General features: G+C 40.6%; 1 protein-coding gene across 2 annotated transcripts in view; it reads left to right on the plus strand.

Annotated features, from left to right (window-relative positions):
- The first annotated feature begins 267 nt into the window (after positions 1-267).
- Positions 268-16,460, plus strand: part of tecpr2 (tectonin beta-propeller repeat containing 2) — a 29,856-nt gene continuing 13,663 nt past the window's right edge. The window contains exons 1-14 of one of the 2 annotated variants that reach the window (XM_008398701.3): positions 268-762; positions 3,553-3,680; positions 4,479-4,619; positions 5,840-5,968; positions 6,049-6,180; positions 6,253-6,410; positions 7,384-7,537; positions 7,798-7,950; positions 10,666-10,798; positions 10,888-11,117; positions 13,539-13,755; positions 14,910-15,174; positions 15,249-15,444; positions 16,189-16,410. In XM_008398701.3, coding sequence (XP_008396923.1) covers positions 3,600-3,680; positions 4,479-4,619; positions 5,840-5,968; positions 6,049-6,180; positions 6,253-6,410; positions 7,384-7,537; positions 7,798-7,950; positions 10,666-10,798; positions 10,888-11,117; positions 13,539-13,755; positions 14,910-15,174; positions 15,249-15,444; positions 16,189-16,410 — 2,211 coding nt within the window. In that variant the 5' untranslated portion in view covers positions 268-762; positions 3,553-3,599. Of the gene's footprint in view, positions 763-3,552; positions 3,681-4,478; positions 4,620-5,839; positions 5,969-6,048; positions 6,181-6,252; positions 6,411-7,383; positions 7,538-7,797; positions 7,951-10,665; positions 10,799-10,887; positions 11,118-13,538; positions 13,756-14,909; positions 15,175-15,248; positions 15,445-16,188; positions 16,426-16,460 lie in introns of both variants that reach the window. The other variant, XM_008398698.3, reaches the window with a different exon arrangement.

A 16,460-nucleotide genomic window follows, 5' to 3' on the forward strand; every position in this document is an offset into this window, starting at 1 on the left:
AAGGTTCTGTCTTAATTATGGCGTGGAAAAAGTAATTATTAATTCTATAATGATATGTGTCATATCATTATGATAGTGACGATTATCATAATATTGGCAAGTGGAAATTCAGAAATTGCTCCTGAAGTGTCTGAGCTTAACAGAACCTTGAGATGTTTACACTTGAAAATAAGTAAATACAGTTGATCTTTTTTTAATTTATTACTTAAGTAACAGAGAAAAAAGTTACTAAGTAGAATTAAGATAAAAACACAGTATCAATAACGTTCGCAAGAAAGTTTTTATATTCATTTATCTATTCATTCTGTTCTTAATTTATATTAGTAATTGAAGAACGAAGAAGGTGCGATAGACAGATTCAATGTGGAACTGTGGGTAAAGAGTTTAAATGGAAGGATGAATCCAGTTTCCTGGTTTTCCGATTGGCCATTCCGAATGACGTCATTCTTTTTCTAAATTCTATGACAATTATGGAAATATATCAATAAATAAAAGATAAATAAATTAAAATATATAAGAAAGAGCAGACCCGTTTCTTAGATAAGCTGTTTGACAATTTGAAAGATGGAATCTACAAAAATAAAACAGAGCAGAGACGCGGATGTTTTCGCGCGTGGCCTGTAGGAGGCGTAGTTTGACGGTCTCGTTCAGATAGCTCCTGGAAATGCTGGGCGATGGCACCTGTCCGTACTTTGAAATAAAGTCGAAGCAGGATTACAAGGATCAACATCTGGGTCCATCCTTCGCCAGGCTGAGGTCCCAGTAGGTATCATGCCCTTTCTTCTCCTGCTGTCATTATTCTGCTCTGTTTACTGGGGTTGCTGCTTCAGATTATGCTAGCTAGCCGTCGTTAGCAGCTTTATAAACAGCACCATGTCTGGTATTTTTTATATTTGTTATTGCGTCACTTTCTTTTTTTATTCATTGTGACTAGTCATATTGTCCTACAGCGCTTAGAGCTCATATTACCCTATCAGGGCGCCGCAAGGACAGTCCAACAGTTCACCCCATCACACATGTAAACACTTCAATATCTGGTCTGGAATACGTCTAATATACAGTATTCTGTATATTAGACAGATGGGATTGTTTGGTTCGGGGTGTGCCGGAGTGATTGTTGTCCATATTTAATTAAGCATGCACATTTCTGGGTTTTATTTTCACCAGGCTGGTCGTTAACGCCCCCTGTGTTATGCTGCATTCCGTTTACCTTGGAAAACGGAACTCGGGTTTCAATATACCTTGACGACCGGATGCCTTTGGTTCAGCTGAAAGTCTGGAAAGTTTTGGGATTTATTTATCACAACAAACTGAAAGCTGTTTATTCCTGGGCTCACACCATTTCAGCCAACCGAGGCTGATGAGTGACTGATTTAATGAGCTTTTAAAATGCAAACTATGAGAGTGCAAATATTCTAACTGCTGTTATCGCTACCTTTAATGCGGCAGCCATGTTGAATTTTCTTTTGGTGAGGAACCCTCCACTTTCAAAGCAATTATAAATTCAGGGACTCTTCTCATTGATTTTTCATACACGAATCTGGACATTTCAACTCCAAAGTGCGAATAACACCATTACAGTAATAAAATCTAGTGCTGAGAACAGAGATCCTAATTTCACATGAATTTCCACTGTCCATTCATATGAAATTAATTTAACTGTCTTCCAAAACAGACTTCAGGAAAAATAGCTGCACTTTAAACCTGATTCCCTGATTTTTAGTATTTTTATTTAGTACTTTTATTTTAGTACTGCAAAATTTGTTGTTTTCTCTCTGGAACTAAAAACATTTCATCTTCAGACATGACATTGACCAGTACATTTATACATATTCAAAAAGTTTCGGTTTGTCATAGGAGACAAAACGATGACACGACAATGTGGTTCCAATTTTATTTTTGTTCAATTCTTTAACAGTAAGGATACAATCCAAGTAAAAAAAAGTATTCACCTCCTTAGATTTTTTTTACCCTTTTTTATTGCTTTTACAAATTAATTATGATTTAGATTTTTTTTGCCAAACAAACATTCCCTCAACCCTTTAATCTCAAACAAAGAGTTGATTTCTAAAAAAAATAAAATAATTAAATGCAAATATGAAATGTAAAATATGTGCATAGATATTTATCCCCTTAAAGTGAGTATTTAGTAGCAATAAAGATTTGATACATCAATAAGAATTGATGCAGTGAGCTGGACGCAGTAGGCATGAGGTGGCGGAGATGGAGAGAGGGCAACAGAGAGCGATTGGCTGCCCTTAATGGACAGAAACCTCGAGGAGAGCTGGATCTGCCTTGGTGTGATGGGAGTTAAGAGGTGTAGAGAGAGATGATGCAGACAAACACATTAAGTACTGGACCAGCCACACTTCCTGTGGCAAAACCCCTGAAGGACACAGAGGGTTGGTACAGAACCTGCTTAGCAGACTTAACTCAAAATATCTTTTTAGTTTCATTGGTTAGTTCCAGGGCCTTTAGATTTTATCTTAAAATTTGAATCAAGGCGTAAAATAATTTAGTGGATCAGTAAGAAGTGTCACTACATGGAACACACCCAACAAACAGATCTGACCTGCCTCAGTGTCTCTCTGAAAGACGCTTCAGGGCACCCTGTGGCTGTCCTGGAGTGGTCCAGGCAGAGACTGAACGTCTCTGGAGAGATCAGGAGACGGTTTGGCCATCAACGTTTCCCAAACTGAGAGAGCTGACAGATTCTGCAGAGAGGCCTGCATGAAACTGCCCAAAGATGGCTGGGCATCACATTCAACAAGACTTGAGGCTGTAATTGCTGCCAAAGGTGGATCAATTGTTAAATAAAGGCTGTGATTTACATGTCAGTTGTTTATTTTATTTTATGATTATGGGCATTGTGTTGAGTTTTCTTAAAGGGGCAGTATTATTTGTTTTCCAGGCACATAGTGCCATATTATAACACAATCAAGTAACAATGCAGTTAAAGAAATGTATATCAAACATAATTTAAAAGAAATTTGACTTTGTAATTTAATGCCTTGAAATTGGGCCTCTGTCTCTTTAAGAAACTCCTGCTGTTTCTGACACCCTGCCTTCAGGAAGTCATCACAACATGGCTCCTCCACTAACCCTTTAACAACACCCATTTTGCACAGCTGAATGGTTGCCATGTAATACTTGAGGATTTCTCAAACATGCGTAAAAGATTCCAGGCGACGTTCCAGGTTTGCTTTTTATGAGGGAATAATATATAACATGATGTAAAGCTCAAAAAAGTTGATTTTACATAATACTGCCCCTTTAAGGGAAAATGAATTTAATCCATCTGTGAAACACTATGAGGACTTCTTGAATTAATGAGACATGTCAGAGTTTGGTTATTGGTTTTTATTGTATGCGTTGTAAAATCTCAACTGCTAACATGGTCTTATGTTACTCAGAGCCCGTCTGCTCCCTCTGATTTGGCCAGTAATAAATTTTTACTGACGAAAAAAGCTTCTTAAGCACACTTTATGTTTTGGTGTGCAAGTACTGTATACTGACTGACAGCATCAATAACCATCAGGTTTTTGTGTTTAGGTCTGAAATGGTTACCAGGAGCTGCTGAGTCATCCCCAGGGTGAACCATGACAACACAGCCAGCTTCAGCTTCCATCCTGAGGGAGTTCTGTCCGCTGTACTACCTGCTGAATGCCATCCCTGCCAAGGTACCGACCCAAAACTCACAGATGCTAAAGCAGGGCATCAGTGTGATGGCTGAACGTCTGCTCAATTTCTCTACAGTTTTACATGATACCTTAAAATTTGTTCACAACTCAACTCAGGTTTAAATTCAAATTCAAAAATACTTTATAATCTGGACTTTCCCAAATTTGATTGATTTAAAAAAAAACAACTAAAACAAACTTTATTTCACCAGGTGAGATAAGAAGAACAATTTTTTATTTGCAATAGCAACCTGGGAGGGGGAGAAGAACACATAAGATCAAGCAGCACACTTTACTGTAAACAGCAAACATTAGCAACACTTTTGAAATCATGAAACGGTAAAAACATTAGAGACAAGAGTAAAGGGTGAAATACAGTTTTTAGCAGGTTTCAGACGGCATCCTCTTTAAAATACATTTAAAAGTTATGTGATGATACAACAGTGCTCAGCTTTAATACTTTTTGATGTGCAAAGTTTTGAAGTCCAAATTCAAAGGTACTGTTTTATTATTTTATTCAAAGGTAAAATAATTTTTCCTTTCTATGTAAACTGATAAAAGTTTAAAAAGTTCCCGAAAACATCACTCTGTTATTATTCTGGAAATCAACAAATTCAATTTCATCAGTTACAAGGTGACTGATTGGGTGTAATCAGTGCATTTTTTTAATGAATGCTCCTGTGTGTGTGTGTGTGTGTGTGCGCGTGTGTATGTGTGTGTGTGTGTGCGTGTGTGCGTGTGTGTGTGTGTGTGTGTGTGTGTGTGTGTGTGTGTGTGTGTGTGCGTGCGTGTGTGTAGGTGCAGCGGGGCTTCAGGTCTGTGCTGGTCTACCTGACAGCTCTGGACAGCAGCTCAGACTTCCTGGCGGTGGGCAGCAGCATCGGCATGCTGTACCTGTACTGCCGTCGCGTTGCACATATGAACAAGTACAGCATGGAGGTGAGAGTGCCCTCTATGTTGCTTCCATCAGTCCACAGTCATTCATCTTCAAAAAGTCACAAGCTGTATTTGGAAACTTTTATGATCAAATCTCCCCCACATTCCTCTGTAGGAGTTTTCACAGCCACTGAAAATTTCCACATTTTGTAATGTTGCAACCACTAACCTCAATTTATTTCATTGGGATTTTATATAGCTCGAAAATATGTATTTTCTTAAATAAAAGTGTATTTTAAAAATACACTTTTATTTTAACTGTGCCATGTAATCGTATTTAGTGCCTGGAGAAAATAGTTTTAGTTTTCCTTTTTTAAACTTCAAATATTCTGGGGAATTTCTCCACCTACTTTTTAAATCTAGAGATTGACATTTTTGCCCATTCTGTCTGCAAAGTAGCAAACAGAACGGGCTATTTTGCAGGCATAATAGCCCTGCATAATAGCAGGCATAATAACTGAAATCTGAAGTCTTGCCACAGATTTCAGTTCTGGACTTTGATTGGGCCATTCTAATACATGGCTTAGCAGATTTTTGAGGGGGCCCCATAGATTTTCCTTTTCTGTTTTTTTTCTTTTCTTTCATGAATGCATGTTTTGTAAACATTGTTCTTTATATACATTTTATAGACCCAAATTAGGTGAGTTTTATTAATGTCTAGGGACTTTTATGAATATAAACAATATTCCAGTTTTGGAAAGTTATTAAGTTATAATTGATTTCTTAGGGAACAACATATTATTGTTTGGGGATGTATTAAACCTACCACGGATAAATTAAACTACCTAGTAATTTACTATAGTTTGCCTTAATAAAATAATTTCTCCTTAGTGACTAGGGCACCAAATCAGACTCCAGCCCAGGGGCCACATCCATATAAATTGGGCCCTGGCTGCTGCAGGTTTACTGAGATTACTTCACACACAGCTGGACTCTGTTTACTGAAGGCAGCTGGTCATTCTAGATTTTATTCAGGCACAGCAGAATAAATGGGGCTCACCACACTTTTCAGATTTTTATTTGTAATAGGATATTCATGCCAAGCATTACTTTCCTCTCTCTTAAAGAGCAAGCTCTCCTTTGCGTTGATCTATCTCATCGAATCCCAAATAAAATCCTTTGAAGTCGGTTGTTGTACAACTCGATAAAACCTGAAACGGTTCAGCCGGTCTGAGTATTCTTGCGAGGCGCTGCAGTTCTCATGGTGTGTCTGCGTCCAACAGGGAAAATGTGACGCGATCACTGCAGTGAAACTGCTCAGCTGTTTTGATGACCTGGTGGCTGCTGGAACAGCTTCCGGTCGGGTCGTGGTCTTCCAGCTGGTGTCCCCGCTCCCTGGGCGCAACAAACAGGTTGGCTCATGCACATCTGTCCTCTCTGCAGTCTGCCTGTCGTCATGCGACCGCAGCTCACTGGTCTGTTCTGGTCGCAGCTCAGGCGTTTCGATGTCGTCAGCCTCCATAAAGGCTCCGTCACCTCCTTGACCTGGAGCGCCAACGGGATGAAGCTGTTCTCCGGAGACGATAAAGGTCGGGTTGTGTTCTCTGCTCTGGACCTGGACCAGGTAGGACGCAGGGTGGCACGGGACTGTTTGCACCTCCTGTGAGACACGCTGTCTAACTGTGAGTGTGTGCAGGGGGTGTGTAAGCCGGTGCTGCTGCTAGAGGAGCCGTCAGGTGTGGTTCAGATGGAATACAGACACCAGGTGCTGCTGGTCTCGACGCAGCAGAGGTCCGTGCTTTACTGTACGCAGAAGCAGGAAGTGTTGCAGCTGGGCACCAAACCACGAAAGAGGTACGCCACCCTCATTTGTCCTTTACATTGAGCTCCCTCTAGAGGTGCACTGATTGCTGTTTTCTGGTCGATTACAGATGTAAAGGGGCAGTATTATGTATTTTCCAGCCACATAATGCCTCTTTATAGCATAATAAAGTAACAGTTACTTTCAGTTGTTATAAAAAAATGCTATTCATATCAAACATAACATAAAAGAAATTAACTTCACAACTTAAAACCTTGAAATTGGTCCTCTATCTTTTTAAGAAGCTCCTCCTCTTTCTGACACTCTACCATCAGCATGACATCACAACAATTCTCCACCATTATGCCATTTACAACCAACCCACTAGTTCCTAATGATGAACTCAGCAGAGGTGCAGTTCCACAAGGTGTTTGCTAATAGCTGCTACCGCTAGCATGGAGGAGCTGAGTGGGGAGGGCTGATCTGTGGGGCGGAGTCTCAGCTGCAGGCTGCAGCTCCAAGGAGGAGCTTTGGGTAAAGAGGTGGAGCTTTATGAGAGCAAGGATGAATGGTTGCCATGGGAGATTGAAGGATTCCTGGAACATTCATGAAAGAATCAAAGCAACACTCCAGGTGTATGTTTGATGAGAGAATAACGTTTATAAAGTCTGACCTGCCAATTCCGATTTTGGCTGATACTGATTTTTTTTTTTTGTTTGACAAGTTGGCAAGTTTGCAACAGTAAAATGACTATTGTTAGCCACACGACCTGGTGGGCGTTTCTGTCAGTCAGTCTCTCACTGCAGGGCAAAAGAGAACAGTGGCAGGTTTTCAGCTCTTTACAGAGGTAGATAACATCAGTTTCAGCCGATTGCCGATCTCCCAAAATTAAGGAAATTCTGACACGTTTCTTTCTTTCTTTTTTTTTTTTTTGCCTGGTCAATTTATCGGTGCACCCCTGCCTATCATTCATTAAACAACCAGTTCAGGTAGCGGCACTGACGGTGTGTTTCTCTGCTGTCTCAGAACCGGCAGGTTTGGCGCTTGCTTTCTTCCGGCTCTTTGTAAGCAGAGCGACCTGCAGGTGTACGCTGCCCGACCCGGACTCAGGCTGTGGAGGTCTAACGTTAGAGGAGAGGTGGAGGAGACTCGACTACTCAAGTCCTTTTTTGACAAACAGGTATGCACAGAACCTTCCTCTAAGGAATATTTGATACATTTGGAAAGTTGGTTCAACAGAGAATTGACTCAGAGAGGCTGAATATTAATTCACACCACATATTTTTGTTTGTAAAAATGTCTAAAACCATCATTGTGACCAATTTATGTTGATCTGTCACAAACAGTCTGAAATGCACTGCGGTTTGTGGTTGTAAATGTGACAAGTAGTCTACAGAATTCCTGTTCCTGTCTCCCTTCCTGTCCACCGCTCCGTTCCAGATCCCTCAGTTTGAGCTGTTTCCACGCCCCGGTCCAGTTGGAGCGTACCGTCCAGCAGACCGGCAGCTCGGCCTGCTCAGCTGTTTCTTCAGAGAGGGCTGGATTCTCAGCTGGAATGAATACAGCATCTACGTGTTTGACTGTCTCAACGAGGTAGTGTGCTCATCTACTGCATATTCTTTAGTTTCTATGTTAATCCAAGTTCTGCCAGCGATCAGAGCTCAGAGTACAACAACTACGTTGAACCCAGTAGATAGTAGAGATGCACCGATCCATAACATCCGTATCGGTCTCAATATTGACAAACATTCTAGATCGTTTGTCAGTGACAATGTGCCTGATCCACAAAGGCAGATCTAGTCAGTCCAATTCTATACTATGTGCTCTTATTTATTTTATATTATATTTTGAATTCCTAATTGCTCTTTCTGAACCATTTGAAAGAATGTTTGTTTCAGTTTATTTTTACATATTTTACCAAAATAGTGAACCTATTGTTTTTTGTCAGTTTCAGTTTCTTTATTATTCATTTTCCATTTGCTGTTCTACTCCTAATTTCACTGCCTGAACAATATGAAGCTGCTTTTCCATGTTTGACCAAGCTTGTGAGGCTTGGTCAGACAAGTAATTCAGTGCCTTTATGTCTGTGTTTAAAATCAGAAACATTTTAAATTAATTCAGCTGATTCTCTGTATCAGATTGGTATCTTTCAGTGCTATTGCTCAGATATCGGTATCAATATCGGAAGTGAAAAAACTGGATCGGTGCGTCGCTAGTAATGATGCCAGATCTGCATTTGTTAAATTATTTATTTGCGTTCATGGTCAAAAAGATGTTTGTTCATTTTGTCAGCATTGGAAAAATAATCAAATAAAACTTTTTCTGCTGGTCCCATAAGATCACAAACAAACAAAAATGTTGACTTTAGTAACCATATTGGTTAAATCAGTGAAATGGAAATCAGGTTGTCTGGATATCAGTTTATTCCAGATCTAGTACTTTACTTTAAGTAATTTACTACTTGGCTTAAGCCAAGTAGTTAATAAGTTGGTACCGTGTTTCCCCGAAAGTAAGACAGTGTCTTACTTTCTTTTTATCCCCAAAAGCCCCACTATGTCTTACTTTCGGGTTATGTCTTATATTGGAAAAAAATTGTCGAATTTTTTGTTTTAACCATAAAATTAACATTTATTAACAACCTGAACAGTATTGTATTCACCACAAAACAGTTTTATAAAAGGAAGTGCAGGGGACGGCGCGGACGTGGGCAGGAGGCGGCGTGCAGCTAGATGAGAAGGAGGCGGCAATACCCCCGTGTTTCCCCGAAAGTAAGACACTTTCGGGGTACGGCTTATGTTAGCCGACCCCCCTGAAACCCCCGATACGTCTTACAATCGGGGGTGTCTTACTATCGGGGAAACACGGTAGTTATATTTCACACAATAAGTTTTAAAACGCATTCAGAACAGGGGGGCTCTTCTTTTTTGCAGGTCTACAGTCTTTGGACTGTATAAGCCAATCAAAAGTACAGCATGACAAATGTTGTAGACATTTAAAAAAAAAAACATAATAAAAGTTAAATAAATCTACCCCTTGAGTTACAGCCACTATCAAGTACAACAGTGGTATCTGTTCAGAGGATCAAGTTGCTTTTACAAGGATGAGTACTTGACACTACTTGTAAAATTGAGCCTATACTTGACGCTGGTATGGGCCCAATGCCAGTATCAGGACACCCCTAACAGAAACATAGATGAGCAGAAGAAGAAGAAGTGTGAAGGAAATTTGTAGTTTCACAGTTGCTGGCAATGGAAAAGTTGAAGATAGATCAATGAAGGACTGGAAATACTACAGAGAAGAAAGAAGCTCGATATAATTGACTGTCCAAAAGCTTTCTGTTCTAGTTACCATGGTGATGTTTTACCTTCATACTTTTAACAAACCCCCAGATAGATTTGTCTGGAATTACTGCTGCATTTCGACGGTATTTGCAGTTTTGGAACCTGAAGGCTTCCCTCCTTACCTCAGTGTGACATTTGAGTTCCTTGTTTAAAATGTGAGCTACAAACATCTGGCTTTCTCCTAGAGTTCTCATCTCATTATCATGTCAGGTTGATATTTTTTGGGTTATTTTTTATTTTTTGTTATTGGTCAAAACCCAGAGAAATGTATTCTTGATGAGCTGTTAACTTCTTTATGTATTTCTACAAACACCCCAAAGACACAATGCAGCATGCTGATGTCCTGAGGAAGAAAGCATGCTCCAGTTTTTCTGTTTCTTCCTTTGATATGAATCCTTTAATTCGGACAGCCAGTTGGCTCAAATAGAAAAAGATCTCATGTGGTTCTTGAAGTCAACGTATGAGTCAGGATGAGCTGGAGAAGATTCTGGCCTATCACCTCATTTATGTTATGGACAAACTCCCACAGTGACTGTAATTGAATAGGATCATGTGATGACACAGATACATAAAGCTCTATGTCATCATCATAAGTATGGTAAGACACTAGGGAGAGCATAGTTACTAAATTAAAATGGGCCCAGATGGAAGCTAGGAGGAACCCCATATGGGACCCCGTTTGCATATATTCATATCTGTCATATAAAACAAACTAGTGCTGGTCTGCCAGAGAAGATTTCAACCAGTTCAGCAGAGGATCACCCAGTTGCAGAATCATTTCCTCTTTGTTCATCAGCATGTCATAGCAGCACTGAGATCTACTAGAAGAAGTGCTTCAAACTAGAATTAAATCAAAGTATTTTATCATGACTATTATTATATCTTAAAGAAGTGAAGAGACAATTCATCTTTGAAACTGAAAACGCCGCATTTAAACACAAGTTGTGCTTTTGTTTGGTGCTTGAAGGTTATAATCGGTTGTCTGGAAAGCAGCGGAGACATTGTGTCTGTGTCATCTTGTGAAAATGAAATCTTCGTCCTGAAAGGAGACAGAGAGATTGTCCGCCTGTCCAGCAATCCAGAGGGAATCTCCTCAAACCGTGAGCACTGCTAACTCTGCCACAGATAACCTCTACTGGTGGCAGCACAGACCAACAGCTACAACTTCTCTGTTTCCCTTTATTACCAGTGCTGTCAGGTCACCTGCCTTCACCACTGACCACACCCACGATTCTCCAGCCAACCGGGTCAGTGGAAATAGTCCAGCCAATCAGAACAATGGCCATCATAACAGAAGATGGAAGCAAAGAGGAGGCAGGGGGGAGCGAGAGGCTCTCTGAGGACGGAACAGATGAAGGGGAGGAAGAGGAAGGAGTGGAAGAAGTTGAAGAGGCGGTAGAGCAGGACAGCCCACTTCAGGTAACGTTACCATAGAGCAGATAGAAAAACAGAAAGGTGTGCCTTTATGACTTGCCATCTTCAACATAGAACCTTTAAAACCACAAAAAAAGAAAAAAAAAAATCTAAATATATGGAATATTTTCCATAAAAACATTTTGAACGTTAAGTTTAAACTATACTTCCCCAATATTCATTTTTTCTACCTACTTATAGGTTCTCAGAACATGGAAAAACCAAAAAAGTTTTAGCAAGTAATAATCTAACTAACACATAGCTTGCATTGAGAGTCACTTCAATAAATCAGTACTTATGAGGAATTTTACCAAGTGGAGTTACTCATTAAAACTTGTTTTCATTTAGAGTCTTAAGTTTTTGTAAAGATCAGCGACACTGAACCAAACTCGTATCTAAACATTTGAATCTTAGTTTGGCTTCTATGGGTCTCAACAGTTTGTTTACTGAAAAAGACAGTATTATCATGTTGTGCATTGTGTTATGTAGTGTTATGTTTGATGTGCATTGCCACTTACTAGTCATTTTTGGTCTTGCAGCTTAAACACATTAAAAACTTTTTAAACCACATTTTACGTTACATTTCACTGTAACATTGCTGATCTCCCCAAAAACTGCTCTTAAGGAATTTGCCTGTTTATTGCCCCCCCAATAATGAGATGAGCTTTCCTTCCTTGGTCCCATCAAATAAAATTTATTTTTTATATTATATATCTCTCCAAAGTCTGTCTGAAGGGACAGACATTTCATGATAAAAGCTTATCATGAACAATTTTAAAGGATTATCAGTTTATTTAGGTTTTAAAAACCTTGGTAGTTCAGCAGTCAGCCCGTTGTTACACCACTGAGCAGCAGCTTTTTTGCATGTTTCCACTGGTTTTTGGAACCAGTGGAAACTCTTTTAGCTTGGATTCCTCATTGCCATCACCCTAATCTCCAGCTCCATCCAGTGATTCTCCTATCAAGATTCAAGCCAGGACTGTGATGCTTCAAAACATAAATATCACTTAAAGTCTGAGAAAACATGTCTTAATACATGTTTATTGACATATTTGTGTAATTACAGGAAAAACTAAGAGAACATGAAATTATTGGCAGGAAATAAACAATCATAATGTTCTTTAGAGACCATTTTTACATAAAATAGCAGTAATGGTAGAGCCAGACAATATGACTGGAAAACGCATCACAATATAAGCGTTTCATATCAATCAATATTGATAATTATCGATTAGTTTTTTTGTTTTAAATATCTGAAATACTTCAAAATTTTTGGCGTGAGCTTTACTGTTTTATTCACAATTTGAGAGAATAGTGTGAAAATGAATCACAATATTAAGCCTTCAATTGGAAGCTGAATAATAACTCTTTTGGATCTAGTCACTAGTTTCTGAATTAGGGCGGCTGAAACTATCGTTTTCCTTCTCCTTCATAAGCGTCCACTAATACTGTGTTTATGTGTCACATAAAAAGCCCAATAAAATATAGGCAGAAGGTACTAGAATATAGGGCTGCACAGTGGGACAGTTGGTAGAGCTGTTGCCTTGCAGCAAGAAGGTTCTGGGTTCGATTCCCGGCCCTGGTCTTTCTGCATGGAGTTTGCATGTTCTCCCTGTGCATGCGTGGGTTTTCTCTGGGTACTCCGGTTTCCTCCCACAGTCCAAAAACATGACCATCAGGTTAACTGGCCTCTCCAAATTGTCCCTAGGTGTGAGTGTGTGTGTGCATGGTTGTTTGCCCTGCGCCAGCCTGGCGACCTGTCCAGGGTGACCCCGCCTCTCGCCCGGAGCGTTAACTGGAGATAGGCACCAGCACCACTCCCGACCCCACTAAGGGACAAGGGCGTAAGAAAATGGATGGATGGATTGATCTAGTCACTAGTTTCTGAATCAGGGCGGCTGAAACTATCGTTTTCCTTCTCCTTCATAAGCGTCCACTACTACTGTGTGTTTATGTGTCACATAAAAGCCCAATAAAATATAGGCAGAAGGTACTAGAATATGGGGCTGCACAGTGGCACAGTTGGTAGAGCTGTTGCCTTGCAGCAAGAAGGTTCTGGGTTCAATTCCCGGCCCTGGTCTTTCTCCATGGAGTTTGCATGTTCTCCCTGTGCATGTGTGGGTTTTCTCCGGGTACTCCGGTTTCCTCCCACAGTCCAAAAACATGACCGTCAGGTTAATTGGTCTCTCTAAATTGTCCCTAGGTGTGAGTGTGTGTGTGCATGGTTGTTTGTCCTGTCTGTCTCTGTGTTGCCCTGCAACAGACTGGCGACTTGTCCAGAGTGACCCCGCCTCTCGCCCGGAACGTTAGCTGGAGATGGGCACCAGCAGCCCTCCTGACCCCAATAAGGGACAAGGGTGTTTAGAAGATGGATGGGTACTAGAATATATTTTTTGTATATGAGGGCCATTTTGTCTGTCTTCTCAGGTGATGGAGTCCAGCCAGCCGTCCACTTTATTCAGCAGCTCTCGCTTCCGCAGCAGCTCTGTCACCACGTGGGACAGCCTGAGCCCAGCCACTCCGGTAAGCACTCCGCTTGGACTGAGCTCCAGGCGCTACAGTGCCCCTATTGACCAGGAGAGGATGCAGCAGGAGCTGGTGGTCAAACCCATCAGAGTGAAGAAGAAGAAGAAAAGACATCAAGGCAAGTGAATTAGGACAGATGTCAATGCTGTCAGTGACGGTTAGCTACACTATAGACAGCATGTGTTTTTCCATATTTGGATATTAATAGGCAACTTTAACATTACTGAGAAATGTAAGTGATTCAGTTACATTAAAGTTGTGACTCGAGTATGTAACTTTTATAAAAATAATTTGTAACATATTTGTTAAAACTGTCCTGGCGGTATATTATGAAACGGATAATATGTGAAAAAATGTAGCTTCTCCCAGTGCTAACTAGAAACAACCAATCAGAGTCAGGGGGAGGGTCTTAGAGCAGTCACTCACAATCTCCTGTGGTGCTGCTTACCCCTCCCTCCACTGCTCTCTGCTACGCTGCAGCTCCTCCTGATAGCAGATCTTGTTGCGTATGCTAAGTCTAGATAACAGTGGATGAATGGTTTTCATGTAACAATAAGTTGTTTCTCCACCATTAGCACACTTAGCAGTGCACACACATGTCGATTGGTAGCGCTAAGCTCCTCTTCTTGGCTCTCATTGGTTATTTTTGGTTGGGAGCTGTGCCTTTCTTCAGACGGCATTAGCAGCTCAGGGAGGAAGTGGACCAGATCGATGTTTTCATAGATTATCTCTCACATATTACACTGTAAAATATGAAAAAAATCCTATCCTTATAAAAGCTACATACTGCAGGTTTACTATCACTTAAAATAGGTGATATTACATTAATAATTGTAGCATTCTGTTTAGCATGTTAATGCTATATAGCTTTAACATGCTGACTAGTATACATTCTATTTAGCATAGAATGTTAGCACTGCTAAATAAAATGCTAACATTCTATTTAGCATATCAGCATTCTATTCTGAAAAAATGTTAACATTTAGCATGCTACTTAGATTTAGCATGCTAATTGTATTTAAAACATGCTATTATAACCAGGTTTATCCTGAAAGCAGACTGCATAATGCTAACAGAAGCCGAAGATGTCATCACCTACAGCAGATTCCTTCTAGTACTACTGTTCACTACTCTTCCTGCTGTTCTTCTGCAGATTACCATTCTTACTAATGTCCAAGCTTGCCATGTTGTTGCTTGTTTAACTGAGTGAGCTAAGAGTATGTGCTGACAGGTAGGTATGACTCATTGTGATCTGTCTCCATCTGTCTTTAGACCTTTCCTTAGACCGTTGCTCTGGAAACCGTCTTGTAGAGAGCAGCTGCTCAGATTCAGTGTTTATAGTCCAGGACAGCAACTGTAGTGACGGAGAAAGTGGAACTCCGTCCAGTGACCACGCCTCCCTCCTTGGTCTTGATGCTGAGAGCCAGGACACTCTACAGCAGAACCACGACCAGAAGCCTCAGGAGACACAACACACAGGTTCAGATAACGGTTTGGAAGTCAGGGAGGAAGTGGAGTCTTCCCTCAACCAGTCTGGGTTTGTATCTGGTGATTGGCAGCCTTCAGTAGATCCCATTACTGCCGATACGACAGTCCCATTCTTCTTTTCAGTTCCATTCCCAGTGCAGGGTCTCTGCTCCTGTCGGGACTGAAGAGCAATCAGAACCCAGAAAAGGCTCAGAACGACGGTTCAGAGGCAAACGGTATCCCCCCCACCCCAGATGTTGACCAGCTGCTGGAATCCACCTTCTCTTACATGAAGGCTGAGGATGATGGAGGGCTGGAGCCAGCATCCAGAGATGAGACGGTAGGTTTTCACTGGTTTTTTTAACATTTCTGCCAGTTATGTAAATATCATCTCATGTTTACGTACACATGTTGAGTACGGTTGAACAATATATCAGAATGTATAGGTATTGGCCAACATTAGTCCTTCTTTGACATATCTGTATCGATCCAGTAAGTAAAACAGGGATGCTAATAAAAGCCGACATTTATTTACAACCTGTTGCTGTTTGTGTTTTAGCAGAGGGAAGAAGTTGGTCGTGTGGTATTGGTAACTAGACCTGTCACCATCACACATTTTTCTGGACGATAAATTGTTCCAGAAGTTATTGCGATAAATGATAATGTTGTTGTTTTGAGGCCATTTTGTTTTTAGACCATTTTAAAGTAATATAACAAGACTGGCATAATAATTACAAGAACACATCCTCAAAGAGCAATGGACCTTAAACTCTAATGGACATATAACACTGGAACTGGAAGACATTTTAAATATACAAAATAAATAAAGAAAACAACAAATAAAATGAATTATAAAGACTCTGCAAACAACATTGTCCTTCAAAAAAGAGTTAACTGAGACATTTATCATCTAGTTTTGGTACAAAGAGAGAAAACAGAAAAACAACAAATCATACAAATAGAAATGTATTAATTGTATTAATTTATCATGTGATTAACTGAATTCGTGCTTATTGCGACAATAAGTAGCTTGTTAATGAGCAGCATGCAGGTTGTTCAGACGGTTCTCTCTCTGTGTGAGCAGGAGGACCACCCACTCCTCTCTCCTCAGCTGGCAAATCAGGTGTTTCCCTGTGATGAGAGCAGTCAGGACAGGAAGCCCAGCATGTCCAGTGATGAGGAGGGAGACATCTACTGTCACTCTGCTCCTGCTGCTGCTGCTGCTGCTGCTGGAGGAGGAAACGGCCACAGTGCTCCATCTGCAGAGACGGAGAGGACAGCAGAGAGAGACGCAGAGCAGGACAAGGCCAGGCCTTACTTAGTGAGAAATGAAAAGTATTCACTCATTTAGTGGTA

Source organism: Poecilia reticulata, chromosome 22 (assembly GCF_904066995.2).
Source record: "Poecilia reticulata chromosome 22, P_reticulata-male-v2, whole genome shotgun sequence".
Lineage (NCBI taxonomy): Eukaryota > Metazoa > Chordata > Actinopteri > Cyprinodontiformes > Poeciliidae > Poecilia > Poecilia reticulata.